This window comes from Trichomycterus rosablanca, chromosome 13, assembly GCF_030014385.1.
Source record: "Trichomycterus rosablanca isolate fTriRos1 chromosome 13, fTriRos1.hap1, whole genome shotgun sequence".
Taxonomy (NCBI): Eukaryota; Metazoa; Chordata; class Actinopteri; order Siluriformes; family Trichomycteridae; genus Trichomycterus; species Trichomycterus rosablanca.
The window spans coordinates 20,261,357-20,281,515 of NC_086000.1; the positions used below are offsets into that span (position 1 = coordinate 20,261,357).

General features: G+C 38.7%; 1 protein-coding gene across 2 annotated transcripts in view; it reads right to left on the reverse strand.

Annotated features, from left to right (window-relative positions):
- Nucleotides 1-15,843: 15,843 nt before the first annotated feature.
- aspg (asparaginase homolog (S. cerevisiae)) overlaps nucleotides 15,844-20,159 on the reverse strand; it is a 54,558-nt gene continuing 50,242 nt past the window's right edge. The window contains exons 16-17 of one of the 2 annotated variants that reach the window (XM_063007088.1): nucleotides 19,416-19,439; nucleotides 15,844-17,198 (exon numbers count right to left, since the gene is read on the reverse strand). In XM_063007088.1, the coding sequence (XP_062863158.1) occupies nucleotides 17,154-17,198; nucleotides 19,416-19,439 (69 nt within the window). In that variant the 3' untranslated portion in view covers nucleotides 15,844-17,153. The remainder of the gene's footprint in view (nucleotides 17,199-19,415; nucleotides 19,440-20,159) is intronic. The other variant, XM_063007089.1, reaches the window with a different exon arrangement.

Here is a 20,159-nt window from a genome sequence, read left to right on the forward strand (position 1 = left end):
CAGGATATCTTAGTGCTACAGTATGCAGTTTGCATTCTGGGGAAGGACCTTTTTTGTGTAAGTGTGAAAATGCCTCTCTTTCCAAAATGCTTCTGTTTTCAAATGTGGTGAAAAGCATGATTTTGAATTACAGTGTGGGAGGATGAGGGGTCTGACACTCCTAATTAATACTTGGACCAGTCCCAAAAAGAGGTAAAAACATTTGAGGGGATTGTTAATTTGCTAATATATACTGTAAAGTTGTCACTGTATAATTCACACTAGTAGAAAGTCTTCCTAGAGTGGTGAAAGATGTTTTAGGCTTGGCGTGTCACTGCAACTTAACAGATGAAGTGACACTGCTTTAAATTCTCAGTAACTGCTTTAAATTTGATTCTTGGTAATTCCTTGACTTCAATTTAAAGGATAAATAATGAACCCACTTGGCTTTGTCTTCCGCTGTACTTTTTTCTTTTGTCTTCTTGTGTGATAATTTAACATTATTACCCCATTCTATTTTTAGTATAGCATATGGACAACTATAGCATTTAATCCTATTCTTATGTCAATGAGGTTTATAACAGAAGTTTAAAAGCAGTTTTATTAAACATTAATGCAAATGTAATCTTCATACAATGCTCATGAAAAAGGTTTTTGACTATACATTTTTAATAATTATCACTGCCAATTTGTGCATTTTGTTATATCTTTTATTTGCACTTATTACCTGTGCATGGACTGTGCAATGTGAAATATCGTGCTTTTTATTTTAGTGGCAACAATTTAGAACCCTTACACTGTGAGTACAGTGGTGATCTTGAACGCAGCAGCGTGTCTTAAGTTTCATGCAGCATTTCAAAGAAACCAACTGTGCAGATTAATTAAAAACACAAATTTACATAATTAAATACTTTTGAATGTCTATTTAAACAAACTCTTCTACTTATTACAGGTTACAGCTAAACTGTTTATGCAAAAGTGTATTTTTTCTAACAATGTGGCTATAGTTACCAAAATAAGCATGCATAATCTCCATTAATGTTTTAAAAGATTATTGTTGCTCACAGTATTGACTTATTGAAAAAGGGGGTGTGATTCTGATTCAGTGAGCCTAAGCTTGTGTCTCAGGGTGGACACTTTATGCAGAAGATTTTATATACTATATGTGGAACTGATCAGCTTCAGACTGAGTGTGAAGCAGTTGAAGGTTGATACAGATTAACTGTAAGGATTTTTTTCTGCAGTGTCTGACTTTAAAGCTCTGCTTGCTCTGTTCTTCTCTCAGGTTGCTGCCATCAAAAAAAATCTCTGAATCGTATTACGGCTGATTAAGTCGATTATACGCTGCTCTTTGTAAGCTGAATGCAGGACATTAATGCTGGTCTGTTAATAAACCTTCTTATCTAGTGCACACAGAGGACTTGGTTGTAGATAAGCAGGTTACATTATTGCAGTAATAAACTCGTTTCTTTTTTGAAGTGTCATTTTAGCCGCTGCACAAAGGGGAGTAACACTGATGATTGTCGACAAGTTTGACTGCTAATAACATTTCATTACAGTATTGATATTCACTAGGTTGGACTGGTTCGTCATAAATTTGTCACCTGAATAAATCATACATCTTACACACAGGCCTGGGTGTGGTTAGGAATTTTGTGCCTTTTGAAAGATTCATAATAAAAAGTAGGCATACATTGTTAACCCTAAACCCCACAACTGTTTTTGTTTCCAAATTAACAAAACAAGGCTCACAGCAAATAGATCCCAGTTATGTGTCTAGGTAATGTGTTGGCCCTGTCATACTATTTGTGAAACGGTTAGTCTAGCAAAACAACCTATGGTATCTCTGATTTCTGTACACTGTATATTCCTGAGATGACAATTAAACCTATTGGTAACTTGATTTTGGAGTGAACTTTTCCTTCACTCAGAAGCAAAGGGGGCAATTTCGAGCACCCAGTCCACCTTAATTAGTTAGTTTTATAAGGCCTACCATGCACATAAGAGGAGAACCTGCTAAACATTTTCACCAGCAAACCATAGATGAAAATCCAGGACACTTGGGTGTTGCACCAGTCACCCCAGGTGCAAACAAGTGTATAGAATTGAGTTTATGTTAAAATAAATAATAAAAGCCGCTCAGGTGACACAGCAGTAAAACACGCTAGTACACCAGAGCTGACATTTCGAACTCGTCGGTTTGAAACTCAGCTCTGCCATCCGGAGATTGGCTTTTGTACATACAGGGTGGGAGCCGGATAGGAACTCCTAATAACTGATGCAATTACGACCTCTCCTGGCTGTTTGATGGCACCTGAGTTGAGGAATAATGCATTGACCAGGGTGTGGTTCTCCGTACACAAAGCTGATCTGCATATAAACTCCCCTCGTGCAGGGGAAACTGTACTGTACAGTTGGCAACTGCACACGTGTCGGAGGGGGCGTGTGTCAGTCTCGCTCTCCTCAATCAGGACGGGAATCAGCATCAGTAGAGAGGAAGCATAATGCATTCAGGTAATTTGATACGCTAAAAGTCGGGAGATGAAGGGGAAAAAACTCATAAACAAAAATATAAAAAAAATAATAAATAAATAATACAATTCAAAAATAATTATTTTAGGCCAAATAAATTTTTTTTTTCATCTATAGTGTTCTAGAAATGTCACAATCTTTTATCATTCTCGCACCCAAGGTTGGATAGTAATCTAATAAATATATTTGAATACAAAAGATAAGTGTATGTATAATATTTCATTTTATTTTTCATGTTTTTACCACCCTTTAACCTGGTCTGGGTCACAGTTGGTCCAACCTCCTCTGAATCACTTGGTGCAATGAATTGACACACCCATACAGGATGCCAATCCATCACAGAGCCTTAAATGTCTGTATGAAGATTGTATGAAGCCCCAGGTATTTAATTTAGCTTGCAGATACACATTTACCCAACTAAAATTCTTATTGAGCTGACAGTTTGGGCAGGGGTGTAAAAACCAGACGACCAATATTTAGAGTGGCTTCATGTGCCCACCCCCAGTAAAATAACCCCTATTGTGTTAAATTGGTCTTTACAATAAAATACGTTTGTATTTGTTTTTTTGTGTTAAAAGTGTATTTATTAATGTATTTGGAGCATTTGTAGCTGTGGCTCTGCTCTGATAAAAAGTAGACTGTGGTGTAAAATCATCAAAAACAGCTTCTTAAACACGTATCATAACAAAACAAATCTGATGAATTCATACAGAACAGAAAGATCAATATATTTTCTCCCACAATCTCCAACTCTTTTCTTTACCCTCGAAAGTGGGATAGATGGCCTGGCTCAGACTGAAACGTGGGTGCGGGTCACTCATCTGTTAGTGTTTTAGGACCTGATGATTGCAATCGGTTGTAAAGGTGATTTAGCACGTCCAGGCAGGGTCTGGATGGGGCAGGGTCACCCTGCATGCTGATGAAATTCCACACATGCAGGTCTCGGGGGATCGAAACCCGACATCTGCTGCCCTCACGCCTGTAGCCAAAGCACTCCGAGCTCCTCATTAAGAGCACTGACATGCCCCCCCCCCCCCCCCCCCCCCCCCCCCCCATTACCCTCCTCCTTCTGATTCCTCTCATGCTCTTCACTCACCCACTCTCACTCAGCATCAGAGCTCTCGGCTGTGCCACCAAGCAATAACAGGACGCGTTTAGCCAATATCGGCGCTATCTGGGCCCACCGCTGAGATCAAGAACCTTGCTCTGATAAAGAAAGCAGCCCATTGCATCTTTGTTTCATGAATAATTTATATAAAGCACTCTGAAGCTAATGTGAGTTTAGTGGATGATTAGATCAGTGCTTTCTACATCGTTCGAGATTTTAGAAAAGCAAACCTAATAAGATATTTATTAAAGACTGCTGTTAATCAGTTTACTACAATCCAAGTCAAAACTTTACATTTACTTAAGACATTGTTTTCATGGCATCCTTGGATAATCTTATTTAACTTTGTGTTATGGTCTTCAAATTCCTTGGTATAATATTAGTTAGACTAAATTTTGTTTAAAGCTAGGTATAAAAACTGTCAAATGATGCTTTGTGTGGGTGGTCAGAGCAAAACAGGCCAGCTATGAACTAAGACATTAGTGACAGTCCAGCTATCTATCTATCTATCTATCTATCTATCTATCTATCTATCTATCTATCTATCTATCTATCTATCCATCTATCCATCTATCCATCTATCCATCTATCCATCTATCCATCTATCCATCTCTCCATCTCTCCATCTATCTATCTATCTATCTATCTATCTATCTATCTATCTATCTATCTATCTATCTATCTATCTATCTATGTAATTTTATATTTACAGCCATCTTTGTTATTTGCAGGTTCATCAATAATTGAATAAAATGTGTTCTGGAAATTTGTGCTGTACTGTGAGTCAGAAATGAATAAACTATATGTGCACATAGTTGTGATTGAAAATATTTATAATAAAACTTTAGGGGGGGGCTAAGATTTTATGATTAAGTACGTTTTTAATATTAAGTTTTTAAAATTTCTGTGCAGGGCTGTTCAGGTGGCACAGCAGTAAAATCGCCTCGGGCAGTCGGTACTAAGCACGTGCCGGAGGGGGCGTGAGTCAGTTGCGAAGCTCCTCAGTCAGCAGTGGACTAGATTAGGGGAGAAAATTGGGGGGAAAAGCAGGGAAAAAGAGAAAACATTTCTGTGCAGAAATATTTCCAATATCAGTACTAACAGGTGGCACAGCGGTAAAATACACTAGCACACCAGAGCTGGGATTTTGAATACATCCTATCGAATCTCAGCTCTGCCATCCGGCTGTGCTGGGCGGCCACATGAACAACGATAGGCTATTGTTCAAGGTGGTATGAGCCGGACCAGGGTTCCTTGTAACTGGTGCATTTATGACCTCTGCTGGCTGATTGATGGCACCTGCGCAGAGTTAGGGAATAATGCTGATCAGGTTGTGGCTCTCCGTGCACAAAGCTGATCCACATATGAACTCGCCTCGTGAAGGTGAAAAGTGGAAGTCGGTACTGAGCACGTGTCAGTTGCAAAGCTCCTCAGTCAACAGTGGAGGGTTGTATCGGTAGCAGTGAAGCGTAACGCAATCAGGGTAACTGGATATGACTAGATTACGGGAGAAAATGGGGGGGTGGGGGGAATCGGAGAAAAAGAGAAAACATTTCTGTGCAGAAATATTTCCAATATTAAAACTACCGTGACAAACAGTGCATGTTACAAACTACTGATTTTTATTGTAAGTACTTTTAATGTCCAGTATTACCTTGACTATACAAAAATATTACATACAATTGAGTGACAAATAAAAATGGCAATGAAATACTGATTCACTCATTTACTCATCCCTAGGACAATAAGAATGTTTCTTGTTTTTGGAAGGTGTACGGAAACAAGAATACTCAGAAAGACCACATAAGGACAGAAGAAGAAAAATGCAAATGGTATTTGTCATTAACCCCTAAAGCAAAAAGCTACAGTAGCACATATTGGTAGCCTTTGACTGTATATACCTCAAAGGGAATAATTGATTTCATTTACACAATATCAGTATGACATTTCAAGGTCTAAAGACTGATTAACTGGTATAATGTCATACTTGCTACCTCTTCGTTTTCTGGTTCAGAAAAATCAATTTTATTTAAATTTCCAAACTTATTTACAATTCATGAGCAGTCTCTGTACTCTCCCCCATCCTCTCTCTGTCTCCTGCATCCAAAAGCCACATAATCCGCTGGATTTATTGACAATTGAATTGCTATGTGTACAGTGTGTAAGAAAACAAGTAAAATAAGATGCTAAAAGAGTGTTCGTCATTACTCACCATGTGTTCACTCCCGGGTTTCTAGGCTTGTCAAGCCGCCATGGACTAATGAGATCTGATTTAATGATTTTATGCAATAATTGCTGTTATTGATTAGCTTGAGTTCTATTCAGTGCTGGCTCCCGATGCTTGTTGTGCATTTGTCATGCTTAGACGCATTTATGGTAGGGTTTGTTAATTATCTGAACAAATCTCCATCTGCAGGATGACAGAATTGTGCCGAATTACGAGCACCACGGACAGCAACCACTCACAGCTCACAGACCACTGAAGAACCCCTGACTGTTTACTCTAGTTTACTTTAGTTTACTTCGTTACCACTGGAAATGCATTGTTAGACCTTTCAACGAGTTTTGAACTTGGTTTTATGTTGGATTATGGGTGTTTTGATAGTCTTAGTTGTTTTGAGCTGGTTTATCCAGTCTTTCAACCTGAGAAAGCTCAGGCTGGACTAGCTGGTTTTTCAAGTGGTCTTGGCAACTAAAGTCAGAGTCTGAACACCCAAAACCAGCCTGATCAGCCTTCAAAATGTATTTACAACAATTAAACTAGATGATCGTAATCACCTGAGGTTAGTCACCAACTAAAACCAGCTTGTTGGCACAGGTTTTTTTCAGCAGGATAATAAACATAAAAAAAGTTCAGTGGAAAAAGCAATTAACTTTCATCCAGTATGTTACAATATTTTGGGAAACATTGCCATTTTTAGTTGCTCAGGTGGTGCAGTGATCTGATACACTATCCCACAACTATCTCAAGCTCTAAAGTTCAAAACACTGCTGCGCTATAGACATCTAACAGGCACGATATGCTGTGTCTGAGGGAGAGAGGTTGATGGAGCACCTATTTGTTGCTGGCTGGGTGATACACCTGCACAAGTGATGGCTGATTCAAGTTATGTTGCACACATTTTGTATTTGACATACAACAACAGTTTTAATAAGTACATCATAAAATACAGTGCTATAAGAGTACAGGTTGGCAATGAGCACACTTTGTGTTTTAAATGTAATGCAGTTAATAATTTAGCAATTTTTTTACTTGACAAATAAAATAATTTTGCACCACATTACCACATTACCACATTTACCACCACATTTTAATTATGCAGTTTGAAAGTGAATGCAAAATCCTAGAAACAAATACAAATAATGTTTTATTTAAAATCCAAATGTATGTATTTGTATTATTACTACTTAGTTGTATAAATAAGGCCTAGGTGTTCCATTGCAGAGAATTTTACTCTTCTTCTTCTTCTTCTTTCGGCTTTTTCCCTTTTTTCAGGGGTCGCCACAGCGAGTCATCCTCATGATCGCTCATTGATTTGGCACAATTTTTACGCCGGATGCCCTTCCTGACACAACCCTCCCTAATTTATCCGGGCTTGGGACCGGCACTACAATGCACTAGTGCATCTAGCGGCTAGGTATCTATAGGACAATTCAGTGTTTCCAATTAACCTGGTGGCATGTTTTTGGACTGTGGGAGGAAACCGGAGTACCCGGAGGAAACCCACGCGGACACGGGGAGAACATGCAAACTCCGCACAGAAAGGACCCGGACCGCCCCACCTGGGGATTGAACCCAGGACCTTCTTGTTGTGAGGCGACAGTGCTACCCACTAAGCCACCGTGCCACCCTATTGCAGATAATTTTACTACTGATGATAAAGTAAAAGTGTCAAAAACACAGTGCATAGAACCCTCACGTGTATGGGACTGCTTAGTTGTGCTCATATTAAGAAACTTCTCTGAAACTTCTGTCTACCAACAAAGGCATTTACAACAGACACACAGGCATCTGTACTGAACATTGGAGAAACAGAAGTAGGTCAGACAAATCGCGTTTTCTCCAAGATCATGTGGAGGGCCACATGACTGCTTCTGTACCCACTATAGGACAATCCATCTAGAGACGTAGTTAAAGAACCTGCTGTTCTGTGCTGGCATATATAGTCCATGTCTTGGTGTTTACATTAGAACTGATTAAAGATTTTTAAGATGTACATTTAAGTACACATTAAGTTTTATAATAATGTTTAAAATGCAGCACAGGTTAATATTGTGAGAGAGCCTAAAAATGTGCTGTTTGTCAAGAATTCGGTAAAACAAATGGACAGAGAGAGAACACTACACACAAAAGTCAGTTTTCTGCATGAATTAAGTTTTATTTTCAGAAGAAAAACATTACATTTGTAAAAGCAGTTGTCATTATAGAACATCTAATTAAAGCTCATTACATTCAACCAGCTGAACAAGATGGAAACACAGTATTTAAAAAATCAAACAGAACTACTATTTATTGTTTTATTTACTGTGATAGATTCACCCAATTATATACTGCACTAAGTGCTCTATATACAGTAATAACTACAGTCCACATACATCTCTGTAGGACACAAACAAATCTTATTAGGTTACACAGAGCACTATTTAGTGTACATATACATGGTTAAGGTACTGGACTAATAATCAGAAAGTTGCTTGGTTATGCCCTATTAGCACCAGGTTGCCACTGTTAAGAAATCACAATTTTAAGTTGCTTTAGATTAAAGTCTACTAAATGCTGTAAGTGTATTGAAGACATGCTAAAGTCGACGCACATGATGATGATACACAGAGCACAACTGTACATACAGTACTAACAAGAATACATACATTATTAACTTGTCGTCATACAGCACTAACAAGTATACATACAGCACTAATAAGGGTACATACAGAGCTATCTAGGCTAAATACAGCATTTATTAATTTATACAAAGCACTTACAACATGTTTAACACTAACAAACCTGTAAACCTGAAGCTTTATAGCCCTAGTGAAAGCATCTGCCTGATCAAGTGGTCCTAAACATTTCACAATTTTTGGATAGAACTGTTGAACTGTTAAGAACCACTGCACCAGAGAGACCAAATAAAATCCTCCACTTCCAGATAGAACGGCTACGCAGGCGACTACAGAGTGTACACCACATCCGAGCCACGACCTTACCGTATGCTGCTGGAATCTGACATCGTCCATGTAACTTTAAATATGTGATGAAAAAAGATGGAAGAACAACAGGTGAACGCCAAACCAAAAAGCTGTGTCCTGTAGTGTCTTCAGTCCGGTGTGTTAAGTGTGTGAAAACTGCACAGAGTTTTTATACTGAGAGCTAAGACACTGTTCACACAAGCCCTATTCACTGAGCATGGTTGGAATGAAGGCCGTGCAGGTCGGACCGGCTCTCCTGGCTTCCTGTGGCACCTACTCCCCATACACTCAACTCTCCCATTCAGCCAGGCGCAGTTCAGTAAACCATCAAACAGCACACACTCCTCGCTTTCTCTACATAAAAATGATTGGAATATGTTGGGCTTGTACAAATTCACAAACTATAAAAATAAAACAATTGCTATTTTAATGTATAAGATGTTTATTTATGATCTATTAGATCTGGGGTGTAGTTGGGAATATTAGCCCAAAATAATACTATTTAAAGGGGCATCGTGGAGCTGCTGGGAGAGTGGGTGCCCCACAGGATGATAGGCACTGAAAACCTGTGTTGGCCTGTTCTCCATATGTCTGCATGGTTTTCCACCATGTACTCTGGTTTCCTCCCACCTTCCAAAAGTCATGTAGCAGATATTGGGGCTACATTAAATTGCTTCTAAATGTGAGTGAGTGAGTGAGTGAGTGAGTGAGTGAGCAAATGTGTGTAATGCCATATCCAGTGTGTATTGCTGCCTTGTGCCCAGTATTCCTAGGTGGTAATGTGGTACCCATTGTGAGCAGTTAGTGTAAATGAAGATGTACAGCTCCAAATCTACAAACATCAGGTAGAGACACAGCGGCAAAACTATTATTCAAAACAAAGCAACACACTTTACCATCAGGTAAGATGAAACAGATATAATTAAATTATTCTTACAAAATGTAGTGCCTGTAATGTGCCTGTAACTAGTACCCTGTCCAGGGTGTATTCCTGCCTCCTATTTAGTGTTTCCAGGTAGACTCCAGACCCACTGCAACCCTGATTGCAGTGAAACTATAAAACAAAAAGGGTGTAGGTGTGAATGATGGGTGAGGTCAACAGTCAACCAGTATTTCCTGGTGGTGCTAGATTGACTGTGACCATGATCAGGATAAAACTGATGAAGATAAATAAACATACTCTATTTTCCTTTAATTGTTTTATTCAATAAAGATTGTGATGGATTGATTCCTATGCAAAAATCTCCCATAGCTGTTTCACTAAGGTTATTGTAAAGACTAAAGCTTTTGACTTACGCATTACACCATTTAGTGACCCCTTATGTTCATTATCATTGTCATAGAAATGTTCCATTATATTCAACTGGTGATTAGTTAGAATGTCTGTTATAATTTGTATAATTTAGGAGGAACAAATGGACCCAAACTATGTAGGCAAACACCCCACAAGAACTTCTTAATATTTCTATAAGCATCTTCCTGTATAACCTAACATTAAAATGCATTTAAGGCATTTATTGAGCTAGTATATAGAGCTAGTATTTAGTTTACAATTCAGCAATCCTGTTTTGTCCATATAATTAAATACATTATCTCAGTCACTTTAAATTCAGCTTATTTTTGAACAGGCAAGGTATTAAACTGTACATTTATTGCCAATTACTATGTTCTATAAGTCAGCACAAAGCACTTGCCCATGTCAGATTTTAAAACATAATGTAACTGAGTTGTGTCCAAATTTGTTGCATCAGTCACAAAAACTGAAACATTTTTAGTGAAGATAATATATCTACTGCTTATGTATCTTTTAAAAATTGGAAGCAGTTTCAAATATCATGCTGCCAGCACATCAAACAAGGACAAAAGGCATCAGCATAAATGAACAGTAGTTTTAAGTTGCAGCTCACTGGTAAAAACAGACATACAGTTTGGTTGCATATTGTCCCAAATCGTCAGCTACAACAATAACCTGTATGTGATGGACTTCAAAAAACTGGATATTTTTTGTTCATTCAAAAAAACCTTTATATGAAATGCCAGATTGTAGAAATGCATACTTTCTTTCGTGTTTCACAAAACCTAGACATCTGAAGATCTAAGGATCTTTCCATCTGAGGAACTGAAAATATGTGGTGTGACAAGTCAACCTGATTTCCTTCATCTGAATGGATTCAGAGTCTGAAAATTAGAATTAGGAGAGTTGGAAATTAGCCCACAGTGTATGTTGCCAATAGTTTGATGCTATTAGAACTATTTAAATTGGGTAGGCAGAATTTGTTGAAGTGATTTTGACCCAATTATTGCTTTGCAAGTTAACAGTCAACAAATAAAGGATTCTCTTACAGAACTATGTGCACCCTATGATGCAAACACAGTTTTGTGAGGCTTTTATTTTTAAGGCAATAATGTTTCAATTCACAATGCGGAAAAAAAAAATCAAGATTAGTTTGATAAAGCGAAGCAAAGCCAATCCAGGATGTCGGAACTTATATGATGCAGCTAATCAAAAGACTATTTACTAGGATTTTAATGTCATGTTATACCATAATTTTACACTTATGGTTTCACTCAGGACAGGTAGTCACAGGGTAAATCAGTTTAAGTTTTGTGTCAATCACCGTCACGGGCAATTTTATATGTCCAACTAAGTGTAGTTGTAGCCTAGCGGTTAAGATACTGAACTAGTAATCAGAAGGTCGCTGGTTCAAGCCCCACCACTGCCAGGTTGCTGCTGTTGGGCCCTTGAGCAAGGCTCTTAACCCTCAGTTGTTCAGATTGTATACTGTACTGTAAGTCGCTTTGGATAAAAGGTGTCTGCTAAATGCTGAAAATGTAAACTCACCCAACTTACATGTCATTGCACTATGTGAGGAAACCGGACTTAGAAAGTAAAACATCACTATTGAGCATGTTGTGATTATATTGATATATTTTCCTAATATGAGTAAAATAGTGATGTGGTTGGTATAAAAAAAATGTGTATGTGAAGAGGTTTTTTTTTCAGACTGTGAATTGGATATTAGTGTAAGTAAATGAGTGTGTGTGTGTTCCCCCACAATGGCTTGGCACCCTGCCCAGGGTGTGTTCTTGCCTTGTGCTCAGATTTTTCAGAAGCCGCTGTACCAGGAGTAAACAGTTTGTAAAAACAGAGTTCTGATATTTTGTCCATCCTCTGTATGTGTCTGTGTATAAATAACACAAAGCAAAAATTTTATGATCATGTTTTATTTCCATGTTTGTGCTTATTATCTTCCATTAAACAGCATTTTAAATCAATATACATGACACATGTTCACACACCTACTACCAGCCATACTGAGTCATTACACTACAATCAATGGCTTTTATTCAGCTTATTCTGGACAATGTCCAGTGGAGGGAATAGTCACAATATACAGCATGAATACATTCGACATCATATTAATATAGAGTGCACAGCATGACTACAGTTCACACAAGATTACATATACACAAGGACGGATTAAGGATAGTCTGGACCCCTGGGCAAAGAGTTGCCCAGGGCCCCCTCCAAAAACATAAACAGATTAATACATTAAGCCAGTGTTTCTCAACCTTTGCTCAGTCACAGCACCCTTTAAAATTGTTCAAAATATTGAGTTGCCCCAGTCTACAATGTATTGAAAGGCACTTGATCTCTGCATCCCTCCTCGCACCACGCCCCCCTCCCCCTGGTGAACCAGCTCTCGGTCGCATATGATGGGCACTGCTTCCGCCACACCCCCTCCCCCTTGGTGGAGCAACGCTCGATCGGCACCCCCCCCTCCCCTTGTAGAGTCGGCGCGCACAGTGACTTACTTGACAATTTCTAGGTCCCTGGAAGGTCAAGGACCCATGGTGAACTACTTCTGTAGAAGTCTAGGGACCCCAAAAGCATGGCTGGGGCCCCCGGGGCCCCCCCTCAGGGCCCCCTAACCTCGGGGGCCCCTGGGCGCTGGCCCCACTGGCCCGGTCAGTAATCCAGCCATGCATATACACATACATAACTGTTTATTTATACAGGTCCTTCTCAAAAAATTAGCATATTGTGATAAAGTTCATTATTTTCCATAATGTAATGATAAAAATTAAACTTTCATATATTTTAGATTCATTGCACACCAACTGAAATATTTCAGGTCTTTTATTGTTTTAATACTGATGATTTTGGCATACAGCTCATGAAAACCCAAAATTCCTATCTCAAAAAATTAGCATATTTCATCCGACCAATAAAAGAAAAGTGTTTTTAATACAAAAAAAGTCAACCTTCAAATAATTATGTTCAGTTATGCACTCAATACTTGGTCGGGAATCCTTTTGCAGAAATGACTGCTTCAATGCGGCGTGGCATGGAGGCAATCAGCCTGTGGCACTGCTGAGGTGTTATGGAGGCCCAGGATGCTTCGATAGCGGCCTTAAGCTCATCCAGAGTGTTGGGTCTTGTGTCTCTCAACTTTCTCTTCACAATATCCCACAGATTCTCTATGGGGTTCAGGTCAGGAGAGTTGGCAGGCCAATTGAGCAAAGTAATACCATGGTCAGTAAACCATTCACCAGTGGTTTTGGCACTGTGAGCAGGTGCCAGGTCGTGCTGAAAAATGAAATCTTCATCTCCATAAAGCTTTTCAGCAGATGGAAGCATGAAGTGCTCCAAAATCTCCTGATAGCTAGCTGCATTGACCCTGCCCTTGATAAAACACAGTGGACCAACACCAGCAGCTGACATGGCACCCCAGACCATCACTGACTGTGGGTACTTGACACTGGACTTCAGGCATTTTGGCATTTCCTTCTCCCCAGTCTTCCTCCAGACTCTGGCACCTTGATTTCCGAATGACATGCAAAATTTGCTTTCATCCGAAAACAGTACTTTGGACCACTGAGCAACAGTCCAGTGCTGCTGTTTCTGGTTCAAAAGTGGCTTGACCTGGGGAATGCGGCACCTGTAGCCCATTTCCTGCACACGCCTGTGCACGGTGGCTCTGGATGTTTCTACTCCAGACTCAGTCCACTGCTTCCGCAGGTCCCCCAAGGTCTGGAATCGGCCCTTCTCCACAATCTTCCTCAGGGTCCGGTCACCTCTTCTTGTTGTGCAGCGTTTTCTGCCACACTTTTTCCTTCCCACAGACTTCCCACTGAGGTGCCTTGATACAGCACTTTGGGAACAGCCTATTCGTTCAGAAATTTCTTTCTGTGTCTTACCCTCTTGCTTGAGGGTGTCAATGATGGCCTTCTGGACAGCAGTCAGGTCGGCAGTCTTACCCATGATTGCAGTTTTGAGTAATGAACCAGGCTGGGAGTTTTTAAAAGCCTCAGGAATCTTTTGCAGGTGTTTAGAGTTAATTCGTTGATTCAGATGATTAGGTTAATAGCTCGTTTAGAGAACCTTTTCATGATATGCTAATTTTTTGAGATAGGAATTTTGGGTTTTCATGAGCTGTATGCCAAAATCATCAGTATTAAAACAATAAAAGACCTGAAATATTTCAGTTGGTGTGCAATGAATCTAAAATATATGAAAGTTTAATTTTTATCATTACATTATGGAAAATAATGAACTTTATCACAATATGCTAATTTTTTGAGAAGGACCTGTATACAGTTAGTCAAAAGTTTTCATACACTTTTTAAGCAACATCCAAGTCATGGTGGTCCTAGGATTCAGTTATTATAACACTGTTCTTATTTGTGACTAAATAATACAAATCTTTATTTCCAGTTGGTTTGATGAAAATATTATACAATCTGCTGAGTTAAAATCTACATTTATGGTTGTGGTAAACATATAATTTATGTTTTACACTTTGGTTACTTTGATGACAGAATTGGTAGTTACTCATCACAACAGATTCATCAGTTCACAAGTTTAATGTCAAACACAGTCATGGACAATTTTGTATCTTCAATTCACCTCACTTACATGTCTTTGGACTGTGGGAGGAAACCGGAGCTCCTGAAGGAAACCCTCACAGACACAGGGAGAACATGCAAACCACACAAAAAGGACCCATACCGCCCTACCTGGAAATTGAACACAGGACCTTCTTGCTGTGAGGCGACAGTGCTACCCACTGAGCAACTCTGTCAGCCAGTAAAAATATAAAAGAAAAAAAACCAACAGCCAAATGTTTTATGTGAAAAAGTGTCCCAATTATAGTCACAAAAAGAACAGTTACAACAGTTACTGAGTCTTCCACTTGTATGTAAATTTTTTTACTTCAACTCATATATAAATATGTTTACACATATACCACACATACACCGATCAGCCATAACATTAACACCACCTCCTGGTTTCTACACTCACTGTCCATTTGATCAGCTCCACTTACCATATAGAAGCACTTTGTAGTTCTAAAGTTACTGACTGTAGTCCATCTGTTTCTCTACATACTTTTTTAGCCTGCTTTCACCCTGTTCTTCAATGGTCAGGACCCCCACAGAGCAGGTATTATTTAGGTGGTGGATGATTCTCAGCACTGCCGTGACACTGACATGGTGTTAGTGTGTGTTGTGCTGGAATGAGTGGATCAGACCCAGCAGCGCTGCTGGAGTTTCTAAATATTGTGTCCACTCACTGTTCACTCTCTTAGACACTTCTACCTAGTTGGTTCACCTTGTAGATGTAAAGTCAGAGACGATCGCTCATCTATTGCTGCTGTTTGAGTTGGTCATCTTCTAGACCTTCATCAGTGGTCACATGACGTGCATACAGGGCACTGTTGGCTGGAGGACTATTCCCAGACCAGCAGTGACTGTGAAGTGTTTAAAAACGCCATCAGCTCTGTTGTGTCTTATCCAATCATACCAGCACAACACACACTAACACATCACCACCATGTCAGTGTCACTGCAGTGCTGAGAATGATCCACCAACCAAATAATACCTACTCTGTGGTGGTCCTGGGAGAGTCCTGACCATTGAAGAACAGCATGAAAGGGGGCTAACAAAGCATGCAGAGAAACAGATGGACTACAGTCAGTAATTGTAGAACTACAAAGTGCTCCTATATGATAAAATGGATAGTGTGTGTAGAAACAAGGAGGTGGTTTTAATGTTATGGCTGATCTGTGTATATACCACGCACACACACTAAATGAGAGCAGTGATAACTCAGAAGTTAAGGTACTGTACTAGTAATCCAAAGGGTGTTGGTTTAAGCCCCACCACTGCAAAGCTGTCATTGTTGGGCCTCTAAGTAAGCCCTTCAACCATTATCTGCTCGAATTGTATTTAGTCAAAACTACACGTCACTTTGGATCAAATCATACCTATTCTGATCTATATGTATGTTTATATATCTAAACACACACACACACACACACACACACACACACGTATATAGACAATTACCCATTACACTACATGATTGTGCTTCATTAATAAAATAATTAAAAGGATTGTATTGCCCAAGAGCAATGAGACTTGTAAAAGTCCATATAGCAAATTGCACTATAATACTTTATGATCTATTAATAAGATAATAAGCTGCCCTGAGTTAACTGAAGACTGAAATATGGTTGAATGAAAATGGTTCCCAAACAAACATTCTAAACTTCTAAGCATTTCTAAACATGTTGTAGCAAGACCAAGTTAAAGGCAGGTATTATAAATGTTACATATAAATTGAATAATAATAATAACAATAATAATGATAATAAGTCTATAAAATAGAGGTGTGGGTCACTGAGTTAAAATGGGAACCACTATTCTAAACCGTAAAATATCTGACATCCCAGGCTATAAATTCAAACCCATTTCAAACAGTAACACTGTATTATTTTCTAATACTAAAAAGATAGGTGACATGCACTCTTAATGATCAAATCTGATAATCTGTCATTAGAAGTGCAATGCATTCACATTAATGTGCTCACTATTCTCTAACAGCTCAAATTCTTATCATCTTGATTAAAACAATTCTGTATTTAATTCAATAACTGATTCAATAACTGATCCGCCTAAACTAAACAGCACTGCTGTCACTCATAAGAGGACATGTTTCTTTCTTTTAACATTTCTATTTTCTACATTCATTGGGTTTTTGCAACTTTGATTAGAAAAACAATATTAGTCTAGATCAGAGGCTTCACACTACTGCAAAGTTAAGCCTTCTACCTCTTTTAACACACCTGATACAACTTATCGGTTGATTAGCATGGCCTTCTTATGGATGGATTTGGGTCTGTTAAAAGAGGGAAAGAGTTTGACACTTGTGATCTAGATTTAGGTAAAGCTGGTATGTCTTTAACAGTACTAAACATAATTCAGCACAAAAATTCAACAATAAAACAGCAAAAGGAGGAGCTGAAATGAGAGGTCATCATTGGTGGCAGGATTGTCTTCTTAAGACGTACTGGAACAAGCTGAGAACTCGATAAATTCACCGTTCTAGAAAAGGACAAAAAAATACATAAATAATTAACTGATGATTTTGGCTCTTTGTTAGAAAGAAAAATGTCACATTCTATATCGTTCCAGTTACAGGTGAATATGGGGAGTGAGGAGTCTCCAACCAGGTTAGAGAAGCATTTCCCAAAAGCATGCTTGAGCTTCATTAAATGAAGCATTGTAAGCCAAATTTGCAGATACACATTCATCAAAATCAGCTCAATTATCCTGTTGTACAAGCCAGACATGCAGTTCCAACTAATGTAGTTCAAAGTGTTGGTGTGAATGAGCAGTAATAATCAGCTGCCTATTCTTTGGGAAATCCTTCTTTCATTCATTGTCTTTTTTACCACCGCTTTATCCTATTCAAAGTTGCGATGCACTAGGCAGAAGGTGGGAAACACCACAGACAGGTCGGTAGTTCATCACAAGACAAATACACACACACACATAACATCTCCAGGTAACCTGACTGCATGTCTCTGGACTGTGGGAGGAAGCCGGTGAACCCTTAGGAAACCCACACAGACACAAGGATCATGCAAGGATCATGCAAGGAACATGCAAACTCCACACAGAAAGGATCTGGACCGCTTCTCCTGGTAATCAAACCCAGTACCTTCTTGCTGTGAGGCGACAGTGCTACCCACCGTGCCGCCCATTTTATTATACTATAATTAGATTGCGATGTTAGAAAATACACTATATGGTCAAAAGTATTTGGACATCTGACCATGAGCTTGTTGGACATCCCAGTTTAAAAAACAAATGCTATTAAAATAGTGACCTATATGTGATCTTTTCAGCTATAACAAACAACCAAGGCTTTTTATACACAAGACCTTTGGAGTATGTCTGTAGACTGTTTGTGCAGATTCAGTCAAAAGAGCATTTTTATGGCTGGGCACTTGATGTTGGTCAAAAAAGCCTCAATTGATGTTTCAGTTCATTCCAAAGCTGTTCAGTGTGGCTGAGGTCAGGGCTCTGTGCAGGTCACTAAAGTTTCTCTCAAGCAAGCTTTGCTTCATGTCTTTATAGACCTTGCAACTGTTGTGGCAGATACACATGACTTCAATACTTAGAAAGGGTGTCCCAAAACTTGACCATATAGTGTACTATAGAGAATCAGAACAAATGACCAAGGTAACAGTTAAATAGAACCAAGTATAATCATGCACTTATTTAATAAACCTTATAAAGAAAATATAAACAGCAAACATTTCACAACATGCAGAAGATCTTCTCTTTAGCTTATAGAATTTATTGTCATGCTCGGAGGCAGGTCATCCAAATCAACACAAACAACTGACTGCATTAAAACGTGATCAGGGAACCATCATCACCCATAACAGTATGTTTAAAGCCAATATAATTCAAGCAAGTTGCTTATACCACGACCACAATCAGGAATTTAGTTACAGACTGAACTTATGGCTCTCTCCTATAAGACGGTTTCTATGTAATATTTTATTTTCTGACCTCTTAATTCAAGATTCTAACTTATTTGGTTTTATATTTGGTTAAAATGAAGGTTTATTTGACATCAAAGACTGAAAAGTGTTCTACGTTGAAGAAGGATATACTCACACTCGATCTAGAGTTTGACACAGATTTGTCCCTATCATGACCATGTAAAAGCAAAAATAACATGGCGTATGACATTTTCTATTTTTATTTGGGCCCCTTTCATATGTGGCACTGAGTGATCTCTCCTGTAACTGTATGAATTACAGTCATAATTTAAATTTTTAATTTCTTTTACTTGTATTTTTGTTAATGGTATTTAGTGATTCAAAATAGAGCACAATGCACAGCTGGGATTTGAACCCACAATTGTCCGACTAATAGCCTAAAGCTCTACCCACTAGGCTATCACTGTCCCTAAGTTAATGTTAGGTTTATTTTATTAGTGTATATACATATTACTAAAGACACCTGACTAGTCATCGCCACCACTGAGATTCAAACCCTGGACCACTGGATCTCAGCAGCAGTGAGTTCGCCAACTTTGCAGCTGTGCTATTCAGGCACCCATGATAGATTTGGGACACATTAATAGTCTAAAATCAAAGAGTAAGCCTTCAGTCACGCAGTATAAATGTAGCTAATGTTACTTCAGAATTTAGTGCGATTATTTGCTACATTTGATCCAAACTTTTTTACAAATTCCTGATTGTGGCGTTAAAAGAGCAACACCCGACCATCAGTAATATTTACCTCTTCATTCTCATCAAGAACTGGCTGCAAGACAAAAAATAGTTACTAAAAGCTAGAAGAAATAAAAAAAAAGCAGAGAATAGCACATAACATAAGATGAAGACAGGACAACACTGCACAAGCACATTTGTTTATGAGCAGAACACACAGATGCCAAAGCAGAATATGACAATGGGTTTTGAAGAACTGACACTGGTTCACAGTACAAATGTCTTAAATTCAGGTGACTCCGAATCTAAATAAAACAGTCATAGTTATTTATGATAAAGGATAAAATGAGATGGAAGAAAATGTTCACCTCGAAACCCTCATCTGTTTCATGCTGTTTAGATCGCATATGCAGCAAATAAAGGAATAAACAAAAGAGCAAGACTTTAGATATTAATCTCCCTGTATAAACGTCTTAGGCTGTGTTTGCAAAGATATTAAAGCTTCAGAAAATGCATTGTTGCCATTTATTTCCATTAGAGCAATGCGCTCATCTTTCAGAAGCACTGACGGATAGCCAAGCATAAAACGATGCTCCGTCAACCATAAAAAAGTTCACCAGGTTTCAACTTTTGAGTAAACCTCTATGTTTTAAAGCATCTTCCTATTCTCTTCAAGGATTACTTTATCCCTGTGCACAAAGCAAGGTCTATTAAGCATGATAAAAGCTTGGTTTAAAGCAACTCTAGTGGCCTGCAGAGCTCTGACCTCAGCCTCACTAAACCACTTTGGAATGAACTGGAACATCAATTAAGG